This window comes from Macaca mulatta, chromosome 15, assembly GCF_049350105.2.
Source record: "Macaca mulatta isolate MMU2019108-1 chromosome 15, T2T-MMU8v2.0, whole genome shotgun sequence".
Lineage (NCBI taxonomy): Eukaryota > Metazoa > Chordata > Mammalia > Primates > Cercopithecidae > Macaca > Macaca mulatta.
Window position 1 is genome coordinate 79,886,438 of NC_133420.1, and position 13,427 is coordinate 79,899,864.

A 13,427-nucleotide genomic window follows, 5' to 3' on the forward strand; every position below is an offset into this window, starting at 1 on the left:
TGATAGTATTTCATGGCCTCAAGGTGAAATATTTCATATATAAGAATCAAAAACAGTACTCCATAAAGAGAAATTTAAAATTTGATAAATTAAAATAAATCTCTGTTTATCAAAAGACACCAAAAACAGAATGGAATGACAGGTCACAATGTGGGAGAAGCTATTTGGAATGCATACAGCAGACCAATAATTAATTCCTGATTATATATACAATTTCTACAAATCAAAAGAAAAAGACAATCTAACAGCAAAACGCACCAACAAAAGGAACATCCAATTCACAGGAGAGGAAAACCAAGGAGCACAAAGGTATGCAAATGCTGCATTTGCTACTAATTAAGGAAATGTGAATTAAAGCCACAGTGAAATACCATTACCATCAAATTGGTAAAAAATGTAAAAGTCTGACCGCAAGTGTTGGCAAGGATATGAAACAAAAAGAACTTTCATCTGCTGAGGACAGAGCAAACTTGGGAGAGTAATCTGGTATTAGTTATTAAGTTGAAAATGCTCATTCCCTACCAAGCAACATTAGCGCTTCCAGGTATATGCTTCAGAGGAATTCCTGAGCATATACTCAAGGAAATATATACAATGATGATCAGAACAGCCTTGTTTCTAACATCAAAGATCTAGATACAACCTAAATGTCCATCGACATTGATCACCATTGAAAATGAACTGGATGAACCTCACAAAGAATGGTAAGCAAAAAAGCAATTCACAGGAAACTATTCAAGTAGAAAAAAATGTGTAAGTATGCAAAACAACATTTTATTTAGATTTATACATATATAATAAATGTTTTAAAAATACATGTGCATGATAAACTCCAAATCTAAGATGATGGTTGGATTTGGAATTTATCCAAGATGATGGTTGGATCTGGAGCTCCTCTCTGGAAGACAGGAACAAAATATGGTTATGGAGGACTATCTAGAGATTTCAAATTTATTGCTAATATTTTCTTTTTTTTTTTTTTTTGAGACAGAGTCTCCCTCTGTCACCCAGGCTGGAGTGCAGTGGCATGATCTCCGCTCACTGCAACCTCCGCCTCCTGGGTTCAAGCAATTCTCTTGCCTCAGACTCCCAAGTAGTGGGGATTACAGCTGCCCACCACCATGCCTGGCTAATTTTTGTAGTACAGACGGAGTTTCACCATGTTGGCCAGGGTGGTCTCGAACTCCTGACCTCAGGTGATTCGTCTGCCTCGGCCTCCCAAAGTGCTGGGATTACAGGTATGAGCCACCGTGCCCGGCCTATTAATAAAGTTGTGGTGAATAGATACAAGTTATTTACATTATTCTGTACAATTTGGAGGCTTTTTTTTTTTTTTGAGACAGAGAGTCTTGCTGTTACCCAGGCTGCAGTACAGTGGGGTGAACATAGCTCACTGCAGCCTCCACCTCCTGGACTAAAGTGATCTTTCCTCCTCAGCTGCCTGTGCACTATGGGCATGCACTACCACTCCTGGCTAATTTTTTATTTTATATAGATGGAGTCTCACCATGTTGCCCAGGCTGGTCTTAAACTCCTGGGCTCAAGCGATTCTCCAGCCTCAGCCTCCGAACGTACTGAGATTACAGGTGTGAAACACTACACCTGGGCACATTTTATAATTATTTAAACACAACTGAGCAGGCCAGGCATGGTGGCTCATGCCCGTAATCCCAGCACTTTGGGAGGCCAAGGTGGATCACCTGAGGTCAGCAGTTTAAGACCAGCCTGGCCAACACAGTGAAGCCTCATCTCTACTAAAAATACAAAAAAATTAGCCAGGTGTGGTGGCACGCACCTGTAATTCTGCTGCTCAGGAGGCTGAGGCAGGAGAATCACTTGATCCCGGAAGGCGGAGACCGCAGTGAGCCAAGATTGCACAACTGCAACTCTGTTGCCTGGGCAACAGAGTGAGACTCTGTCTCAAAATAAATAAATAAATAAATATAATTGAGCAAACACTTCACATTTGTTTTAGAAAACAATGTTTTGATTACCAGAAGTTTTATAAAAGTTACTCAAAACTGGGCAAAATTAAGACTCTCCATATTATTTTATTCGGAATAATAAATAAAACAAGGTAAAAAATCTGAGTATTAACTTCACAAATAATCATTTATAAAAGCAACACCACGAATACATTCCTGAAATAATTGTTTTTCAGGGAGAGTAACCTATAAACAATAAAATGTGTGCCACAAAAAACTATTTAATTCATTCAAGTTGTTCATTACTTTCAAGCTGTAAGTAAATCTAAATATACATAAGGAGCTACTACAGTTACACAGTTTCAAAATACAATGGTAGATCCATGTCAAAATTATATTTTAAGTTACAGCAAATGTTTTCTTCCTTCCTTAGGCTATTTTTTTGGTTCACATAAAAATATTTTCCCAACGAATTCTACTGTTGGAACTATTTAGGCCTCACCCAAAATATTTCTCTCTTCATTTTCTACCAATCTCAAACAGTAAAGAATAAGTGTTCCACAGCCTGGAAGTTGGCATCAACAAAAGAAAATTTGTAATACTTACTGTCCTTTCCCACTTTTGGTGGGGGAAGGGGTAACCCTTAAACATCCATCCAGAACTATTCCTTTTATTAATGTAGTTTGCTACTCTCTGAACCCTCAGCTGTACCACTGCTGTACTTACCACCTTCAGCAAACACAAACTATAACTGATTTTTAATATAAATTTCTATGCAGTAAAGAACAGATCCTTATAAAATTCAAATCCTGACAACTAAACAAATGGTATACTATCACCCTATACTGTAACTAAACTTTAATCTCCAATGGGTAAACCCATTTTACTTACATATGGATTTTGAATTAAACCTAGAAAGCATATCGTCTCTCGAGCTCTGAAAGCAGTGTTTAACCATTACTTTTCAAACTCATAGTCTCTTCTGATAAACCTAAACATCTCCTGCTTACATTTAACATTGTTATCCAGATATAAACTATCATAATATTGAACATTTTTTTTTTTCCAAATCACACAGCGTTCCCAGATTCTGATACTTGTCCTGGTTGAGAGCCACTGTATTTAAGAGGAAGATTTAACAACTACCAAAAATAGCATATTTGTAGATGCTTTCAAAGAACTATAACTCTATATAGTGAAAAACATAAATGGGAGATAATATAAAATGAATCAACTTACACATATAACATGTTCGTATCCAAGTCAATGCAAACAACATCTTGTGGTGGGTCATGAAGATCAAAATACCTTGAGTCAACTCCAACTATAAACGGTAAAGGTGCACTAAGCACTGCAGCCAGTGAAAGAGGACAAAGGGGAATATATGGGCACTGCCACTGAAATGGAAAGATCATCTGGGAAAAAAGTTTTAAAAAATTAACCAAATTTTAAATTTGCAGTAAAAATTATATAAGTAACTAGTATTACTGAAAAGGGATCACTGAAAAGCAGTTAATATCACTGTTTTGTTTATCTTAAACTTCATTCCAAAACTAAATGACTATAAAATATTACTAAGCAATACTATGAACAAATGCAATTAAAATTTTCAAGTCATGATGATGATCATTAAACACAACAAAAATACTAACAGCTTTTTGCATATTAATTCTAGTATCTATACAAAGCCCACATTCCAATTTTATGGAGTCAAAATAAGATAAAATGGCCCAAAATATCATAAAACAAACTTATTACCTTTAACTCTTACACATTTCATTCACCTATTAATTCTCAAAATTACCTCAGATCAAAATCCAACTAAAAGCATCAAGAATTTAAAAAAAAACTAATTACTGTCTAGGGAATGCTAATAGTTAATTAAAGAGCTCAACAAAAAAAAATTCTTAACTGTTCAAATAAACATCAGTGATGTCTGGCATCTTAAAAATACTGTCAATAGGCTGGGCACGGCGGCTCACGCCTGTAATCCCAGCACTTTGGGAGGCTGAGGCAGGTGGATCACTTGTGGTCAGGAGTTTGCGACCAGCCTGGCCAATTTCAGTGTTTCTACTAAAACACAAAAATTAGCTGAGTGTGGTGGTGCATGCCTGTAATCCCAGTTAGCCTGGAGGCAGAGGCAGGAGAATCGCTTGAACCTGGGAGGCGGAGGTTGCAGTGAGCGGAGTTTGCACCACTACACTCCAGCCTGGGCAACAGAGCAAGACTCTGTTTCAAAAAAAAAAAGAAACGGTCAATATATAAGATATTCCTCTATCTAGACATGAGACAGAAAAAAAAGAGAAAAAAACATTTCTCAAGAATCTTTACCTGTTTTCCTTTACAAAGATTTACTTCAATTGTATCATTTGTGCTTTTCTTAAAAAAAAAAAAAAAGTTTTGATGTTTTTTAAAAAAAGACTAAAACATGTTAAGGCCTAATGCAGTGACTCTCAACACTTTGGGAGGCTGAGGCAGGAGGACTGCTTGAGGCCAGGAGTTCAAGGCCAGCCTGGACAACAGAGTGAGACCCTCATCTCCATAAAAAATAAATAAGTAAATGAATAAATTTAAAAAAAATTTAATACTTAGCTAGTACTAAAATTTTACTGATGATAATTTTTTTCTTCTACTATAAAAATCCCTGTTATCTTTTAAGGTGGAGTTCAATTATCACCCTTATCTGTCATCATTCACCCCAAAGAAATGCCTATAACACTTACTACCTCTGCCAGCTATTACAAAGGGTTATTCAGGATTGGAATTTTGTCTTCAAACATTTATTTAGTTAATATTTGAGCACTTGCTATGTACCAATTACTGTTCTACATAATGAGATCTTAACAATAAATGAAAGAGATCACTCTCCTCATGAGGTTAATAGTTTAAGAGTCAGCAACTTTTTCTGTGAAAGACAGTAAATATTTTAGGCCTTGTGAGCCACATTGTCTCTGTCACAACCATTTAACTCTGCTGTCATGCATGAAAGCAGTCATAGGCAATATATGAATAAATGGCCTATGTTCCAATAAAACTTTATAGAAACAAGTGGCAGGCAGGATTTGGCAGGCAGGATTCAGCCATCATTTGCAAACACCTTGTCTAGCAGAAAGAGAGAAAATAAATGAAAGACATAATAAATAAAATATTATGTTATAGGTTGAACATCCCTAACCTGAAAATCCAAAATCCAAAGTGCTGCAAAATCCAAAACTTTTTGAGCACCAACATGACACAGAAAATAAATTGCTCATAGAAGCATTTAGGACTTCGGATTTTTAGATTAGGGATGTTCAACCAGCGTGTATTCTGCAAACATGCCAAAATCCAAACAATCCTAAATCCAAAGCACTTCTTTCCAAGCATTTTAGACAAGGGATACTCAACCTGTATGTCAGGAAGTAATAAGTGCTACGGGAAAAAAAAAAAAAAAGGAAAAGTAAAGCCAAGTGAAGGACATTAGAGTTCAGAGCAGGAGAGAGGAAAAGCAGGTTGTATTAGGACAAACAGGACAGGCCTCATTAATAAAGTGACAACAGAGCTGAAACCTGAAGAAGGTGAGAGATTTAGCCAACGGGATATATAAGAGAAGAGTGCTTCAATGAGAAGGAACAGCTAGGGCAAAGGCCTTAAGGCATGGGGAATGCCTAATGCTCCCAGGAAGGTAAGGCCAAAATGCTGGAGAAGAATAAGCAAGAGTAAGAGTAGTGGAAAATAAGATCAGATTGCTGAGGGGCAAAGCCACTCACAAAGGACCCTGCAAGGACTTCAGATTTCTTGAGTGACAATTATCTTCTATTCAACAAAAGGTGTGTTACAACTGCAACTATCTAAGAAACCTTAGAAAAAAAACTATGTGCTAGCAAAACATCTCTTCACTTTTGCCTTTTGCAACACTATAGGGTCACTTTTTATAAAGTACTTGTACATTTCATCAATCTTTGCTATGGGTCTCCATTAATTCTTTGATATTCTTTGATATTTAAATCATTCTCCTTTTGAAGCATTTGTTTTGTGACCATTCTTTTCCATGTTCTCTTCTTCAAATGGTAATTGGCATAACTACCAAATCATGACTTATAAATAATTTTGCATGCAATTCAGACAGCTCTCCAACATCAGTTGCATAAACCTCATATACTCTGGCATTTTTCATATGATTACCAATTCCATGAGCACTTTTTTCAACTGTTCTTGCACCATATTACTGAAATCCATCAAGAGACTTGGCCACCACGATTCTGACAAACAGGATTGAATAAACACTAATGTTTTAGTAAGGAATATTTGGGTGGGAACTTTTTTTTTTTTTTTGAGACGGAGTCTTGCTCTGTCGCTAGGCTGGAGTGCAGTGGTGCAACCTCAGCTCATAGCAACCTCCACCTCCCGGGTTTAAGCGATTCTCCTGCCTCAGCCTCCCGAGTAGCTGGGACTACAGGCATGAGCCACCACATCCAGCTAATTTTTGTATTTTTAGTAGAGATGGGGTTTCACCATGTTGGCCAGGATGGTCTCGATCTCTTGACCTCGTGATCCACCTGCCTTGGCCTCCCAAAGTGCTGGGATTACAGGCGTGAGCCACTGCGCCTGGCCTGGGTGGGAACTTTCTAAAACTGGTCAGTTCATTAACAAATATTTTCATATTCTAACAACTTTTGCCTTCACACACAACTGTGATAACTTGGAAAAGTAATACTTAATGAGGATCCTCCTAGAAGCTGTCTCATATGGTTACTATTGTTTTCAGTCCAACAGCACTTCTCCAACCAGATTAAGATCTTGGAGACATACCCTATTTGCTGTTTTAACAAGTATTTATTGAGGGCCTACTCTGTGCTAGGCAACTGTAACAAGTGCTGAAAATACAGGAGTAAATAAGAGATTAGGTCCTTACTCCCAGGAGACTTACATTCTTAAAATGGGGAAGGGAAGAGAGGAGAGTCAGCTATTTTAAATTAAACAACTAATGGGTGATAGGGTTGGAGAAGTGGAATATCTAAAGTTCTACACAATGGCCTATAAAGCCCTATACAATCAGACTTCATTTTTTTTTTGTTTTTTTTTTTTTTGAGACGGAGCCTCACTCTTGTTGCCCAGGCTAGAGTGCAATGGTGTCATCTCAGCTCACCGCAACCTCCGCCTCCTGGGTTCAAGCAATTCTCCTGCCTCAGCCTCCCAAGTAGCTGGGATTACAGGCGTGTGCCACCATACCCAGCTAACTTTGTATTTTCAGTAGAGAGGGATTTCTCCATATTGGTCAGGCTCGTCTCGAACTCCTGATCTCAGGTGATCCGCCTACCTCGGCTTCCCAAATTGCTGGGATTACAGGCGTGAGCCACTGTGCCTGTCAATCAGACTTCATTCTAAGTGCAATGGGAAGCCAAAGGGTTTTAAGCAGGGAACAACGTTAATAACAATTTAACAATTTAATTTTACTTACACTTTACACAAGAGCTTAGCCTCTGTATATTATCCTATTACACAATCACTTAGAATTTCCTATATATTCCTGATTCACAATTATTAAAAGTTGAAATAGGGAGAAATTAACCATGTAATCATTTGCATAATTTTAGAACAGCTGAAATTGGCCAGAGCCTCTCAATACAATCAGCTTCATTCTCAGGTTTTATTATACAATCATATAGTTTTTACTCTGGGAAGAACTCTAAAATATGAAAAATTGGAAATTGACATTTTTCCTAAAATAGATATCACCTTTGTTTTCTTTATACTTCCTACTTCTCTTTGCCAGCAGATTATATTCGACTTTTACCGGGCGGGTAATTTTTCAAAGTTACTTTTTGAAAATTTGTTGTTGCTTTCAAAGATGCTGTTTTTGAAGGAAATTTCCCTTTGGAGTAAAAATTATCTGTCAGTAATTTTGTACTAAAAGGAAAATTCTATACTTACAGCTACAACAGCTTCAGCTACCCCAGTCAAGACAGCTGGCCTAAGAGAATGCAGCAGAATTTTACTCTCAAGTAAAACAAAGAGCAGCAGTGTTGCACAATTCTCAGGACCCAGATTCATTAGCAAGGTGCTAAAGTTGGCTCCACTAGGAAAAAAAAGAGAAAAATAGATCACTGTGAACTATTTTGCTAAGACATGTTAAGATTTGCTTATTAAATTATTTCTTAAGTATTAACAGATTGAGAGTCTAGTGTTAATTTCAAGTCTTTACTTGTTTATCAATGAAAAGTAGCAAATTTAATAAGATAGATAACTGGGAGATTTAAATTCATCCTCTGGTAATAAAAGGCATTTATCAAGAAAGATTTTCCTGAACAGCCATTTGAGTTGAACTCAGAAGAAAGGAGACAAGGATAGGAGTGAAGGGGTGACAGACAATATATGAAAGGGACCCAGGGCAAGAAAAAGCTGTTGTCATAGCCAAGAAATTGAAATAAATCTATTGTGACTAAAGCATAGTAAGGGAAAGGATGAAAACAGCAACAGATTAGGCTGAAATTGAAATATACTATTATATTTGCATTTTCAAAAGGACACACTGGCTACAGGGTGGATAAAGAACTGAAGGAAGATGAGTAAAAAGGTACCAGTTAAAGAGGCTAGTAGTGAGGTAGTCCGGTAAGACATCATGGAAGTCCACTATGATGCAGATGAAAAGAAGTAAATGGATTCGAGATATTTAGAAAGCAAAAATCAGCTCACCTTAAACCTTTAGTTATGAACTGGATATGGGAAGGGGAGATGAGAAGAAAAGGGAAGTGTCCTCTACATCCAATCTTGCAACTATAACTCTCTGAATTGTTCACATTTATAAAACAGCCCCACCATCCATCTAGCTATCAAAGTCAGAAACATTAAGGCTGTTTTTGCCTAGTTTTAACTAATAAAGTTAATTGTAAAATAACAATTAACTTTATTATACTAATCACTAAAATATTTTAAAGCATTCTCCTCCAAGTGAATACATATATCATTCTAAATACCAGTAATTACCTTAGTGGTAAAGGTGTAGAAACTGGCTGTGATAATATTAATGCATCATGGACTGACAGCTTAAAAAAAAAAAAAAAGATAAATTAACCAAAACAAGATATAAGTTTCAAAACTACTTGTGAAATCTATATATTTAGATCAAAGGTAATACTGAAAACAATAATTTAATATGCAAACATGCTTTTTGAAACGTACTAAAATATAAAATGATAGCTGTATTTACTCAGAAGTGTTACATTAGTTCTTTTTCAATAAATGGTTAATTTGAATTTTGATTCACTTAATTGGTTAAAGTACAATTATTTAAAATTTATGGAATTACTGCTTCAGAAAAGCTTCAAATTCATTTACTCAACAGACTGTAGGCACTTGGCAGTTGCTTCACACATTAATACTTGCAGAACTGAAATAACATTCAATATCAACAATATCTAACTTAATCCCACCATACATAATGTTAAGAATGTCTTAGAAAAACTTTTAAATGGCTTCCTTCTACAGATCAGTGCTACTCAAAGTATGTTAAGTATGCCAGTATGTTAATTGCTATGGTCCAGAAAGATATAGTATACAAATGAAGAGCAAACCACTAAGCAACTTTTATGACAATCTGACCTCTCTCCCATATCCAAGCACGTAATCAGTGGAACCATTATTATAGAGAGGGTAAAGACCTGTTCGTGTTGCATATGTCATAAGCTGTATAACTACCTACGTCTGCTACTTACTGAAAATAAAAAACTGGTCCTTTAGCTTAGTACTATTATAGACCTTGTTTAAGTTAACCCCCTCCAACCATTGCTCATTTCATATTTAATATTTATTAGAGAATCTGATATTAAGAACATGCTCAAACATAATCCTGGGTTTTACATTATTAAAATTAGCTACACACAGGCCATGCATGGGCCAAAAATGAAAATGTTATGAACCAAGGGTCATAATTATTCCAATTCTGTACATTCAAATCCAAAACCCAGTAAGAAAGGATGTTCAGTAAAGCTACAAAGCACAGAAAATCCAAGGATTTTACGAATGCATATTGCTCCACCTCAAACCCAAAGGTATATAGAATCCACTCTGCAATGACTGGGGTGAGCATATGCAAAGTTCTCCCCAAATATACTCTCTTTTGGTTACCTGGACAAGGATTCTCGGTCTTTGTGGTGAAGGAAAAGGGATGTTTTGCATAAAATGTGAAATGTGCCTAGAAAAAAAATTTGAAATAAATATCATAATTACTTTTCTAAAACGCATCACAGTTTTAACAAATCTTAAATATCACTATATATCATCCCAGATATGACATGGCCATTTATCTAAAATGTAGGCTAAGTAAGTAAATTTGCTTAGTGTAAACGAATTTATCCATGTCCATCAAACTTCTGAAATACACAATGTATTTCCTGACTTCTATTCCCATCCCCTATCATTACCAGATGAATAAAAATAACATAAAAACAGTTTTCATGAAAGGAGTGAATTTTTATAGCCCTGGTTATCCGTGCCAGTACAGGGAGCAACTAACTGTGCTATAACGAATTTACACTAAAACTGAATTTAATCCCAGATTTACTACTCTAACATTGGATGAACCACCTACCCATTCTATTTCTGCACCTATAATAATTACTTCTTAAGTTTCTCCAGGCCGGGTGCGGTGGCTCAAGCCTGTAATCCCAGCACTTTGGGAGGCCGAGATGGGCGGATCGCAAGGTCAGGAGATCGAGACCATCCTGGCTAACCTGGTGAAACCCCGTCTCTACTAAAAAAAAAAATACAAAACACTAGCCGGGGGAGGTGGCGGGCGCCTGTAGTCCCAGCTACTTGGGAGGCTGAGGCAGGAGAATGGCGTGAACCCGGGAGGCGGAGCTTGCAGTGAGCTGAGATCCGGCCACTGCACTCCAGCCTGGGGACAGAGCAAGACTCCGTCTCAAAAAAAAAAAAAAAAAAAAAAAAGTTTCTCCAAAGTTTAGAGCTTCTTAGGAGCCACAAAAATGCAACATATTACTTCAACTGAAAAAGATATTGATTATATACATTGATTTTATTTTCACAAGCTATTCATAGAATCTTAATTTTTCAAAAGGTTGCTAACTTGTCACTAACATTACATTTTACTTCAAAAAACTTCAAATTAATCTGACAGCTGAATGTTAAACCCAGAACTATAAATCATTAAATTGCCATTTCGAGAGTGCAAAATGAAAGTTGCAACCATATTTCAATGTCAAATTATGATGAGTTTATGCACAGTACTTTACTCTTTTAAAAGGTGATTTTTGGACAGCATTATTTTTAAACCTGTGCATAATTACCCCTACCTTATCCACTAAACTAGTATGTTTCACTGATATTCTTTCTGCTATAATGTAAAAGTTCTGAAATTGTAAGAAACATCTACGTTTACACATACTTTAATACATTACAGAAAGCTCTTGACACTTTTTGGTTTGTCAGCAGGATACACAAATTATAAACTATCATAAACAGAAGTCAGTGTGCCACTAGAAATCAGAAAAGATCATTTAAAAAAGAGTAGCTCAACATACATTTTTCTTGCTTAGGAAAGATTGCATGACAAAAAGAATTACAAACTAAAGAGAAAGCTCAAAGAATTTCTGTCAATGCTAAAACAAAAACTTCACTTTTAACATCAATTAACTTATTCTTACTAATTTCGACATCACTTTAGAGAGGTATTATGGTTAGATTTTGGAATGGCCACTTGTATGGGTGGGTGGGTGGGTGTGTGTGCAGCAGTAACTATTTGTCTCTCAGTTATTAGAGAATAAATAGGAAGAAGAACACTCACAATATAATTTTTGTAAGTTACTTCTTCAGGTGAATTCTCAAAAGATTATTATTTGGCCATCCTTGCCACTACTATCCAATTTTAAGCTCACAGTCAATGATTGAGGTGAAGAAGGGAGTAAGTAAAAAGTTGGTGGCTCATGCCTGTAATCCCAGCACTTTGGGAGGCTGACGCAGGTGGATCATGAGGTCAGGAGTTCAAGACCAGCCTAGCCAAGATGGTGAAACTCCGTCTCTACAAAAATTAGCCAGGCGTGGTGGCGGGTGTCTGTAATCCCAGTTACTCGGGAGGCTGACAAAGAGAATTGCTTGAACCCAGGAGGTGGAGGTTGCAGTGAGCCGAGATGGTGCCACTGTACTCCAGCCTGGGTGATGTCTCAAAAAAAAAAAGTTGGGTAAACGTAGCCTTCCTTCCCTTCCAACTTTGCTGCTAAAAGTTACACAAACAATCAAACATATATATTTATATACCCAGTTTTCCACCAGCCATCTTTTTAATCATATACATACTTTTCAATGGGAAGAGGATGTGGTCCAGACACAGAAAGTTTGTAGATAAACATAAGAAATTTCCTAAAAGCTTCAAAAAAAGGCCAGTGTGAGAGTAAACAAATGCATTTGTTTGTATTGATGGATTTGGAGACCATTTTTCTCTCCACAGGCGTCAACAGGCCCAGCTGCATAAGCTGTTTCTCTGATAGAAGTTCCCGAGAGTAAGGTTCATAAAACTGAATGGCAGCTCCATATACCTAAAGAGTAAGAGAATTCTGTTATAAGATTTGAGTTTGTTTGAAAAAAAAAAAAAAGCTTCTCTTTTTCTCTTATTACACAAGAAATATTTGCTTGGAGTATACTTATACAGATAAATTACGGAAAAAAAAAAAACTCACCCAAATTTCTACCCCAGAGATAACCAGATTTTGATATAAATCCCTCAAGATTTTTTCCACAGAATTTTATACATTCAACTATAAATCTTATACAAAAAGGGACGGTAACCTCTTATAACTTGCTTTCATTTTTAAAATGAAAGCATTAGAGAATGAACTCTAATGGCCTCACTCAACTTAGTTTTTTGTGTGATTTTTCTTTTTTCTTTCTTTCTTTCTTTTTTTTTTTTTTTTGAGATAGAGTCTCACTCTGTCACCCAGGCTGGAGTACAACAGCGTAATCTCAGCTCACTTCAACCTCCACCTCCCAGGTTCAAGTGATTCTCCTGCCTCAGCCTCCCGAGTAGCTGGGACTACAGGCGAATGCCACCACACCCAGCTAATTTTTTTTTTTTCCTTTTTTTTGAGACAGAGTCTTGCTGTGTCACCCACACTGGAGTGCAGTGGCGCGATCTCAGCTCACTGCAAGTTTCGTATCCTGGGTTCACGCCATTCTCCTGCCTCAGCCTCCCAAGTAACTGGGACTACAGGTGCCCGCCACCACGCCCAGCTAATTTTTTGTATTGTTAGTAGAGACAGGCTTTCACCATGTTAGCCAGGATGGTCTTGATCTCCTGACCTCATGATCCACCCACCTCAGCCTTCCAAAGTGCTTGGATTACAGGCGTGAGCCACTGCACCCGACCTAACTTTTTGTATTTTTAGTAGAGATGGGGTTTCACCGTGTTAGCCAGGATGGTCTTGATCTCCTGACCTGGTGATCCACCCGCCTCGGCCTCCCAAAGTGCTGGGATTAGAGGCGTGAGCCACTGCGCCTGGCCTGTGATTTTTT

General features: G+C 37.1%; 1 protein-coding gene across 15 annotated transcripts in view; it reads right to left on the bottom strand.

The window, feature by feature from the left end:
- DENND4C (DENN domain containing 4C) overlaps positions 1-13,427 on the bottom strand; it is a 149,123-nt gene that overhangs the window by 68,050 nt on the left and 67,646 nt on the right. For all 15 annotated transcript variants that reach the window (XM_077966027.1, XM_015117632.3, XM_015117629.3 and 12 more), the window contains 5 exons: positions 12,216-12,454; positions 10,032-10,098; positions 8,892-8,950; positions 7,839-7,983; positions 3,165-3,340 (listed from right to left, as the gene is read on the bottom strand). Coding sequence is in view for 13 of the 15 variants with exons in the window: in XM_015117632.3 (XP_014973118.2) it covers positions 3,165-3,340; positions 7,839-7,983; positions 8,892-8,950; positions 10,032-10,098; positions 12,216-12,454 (686 nt within the window). In the remaining 2 variants the exon portion in view is untranslated. The remainder of the gene's footprint in view (positions 1-3,164; positions 3,341-7,838; positions 7,984-8,891; positions 8,951-10,031; positions 10,099-12,215; positions 12,455-13,427) is intronic.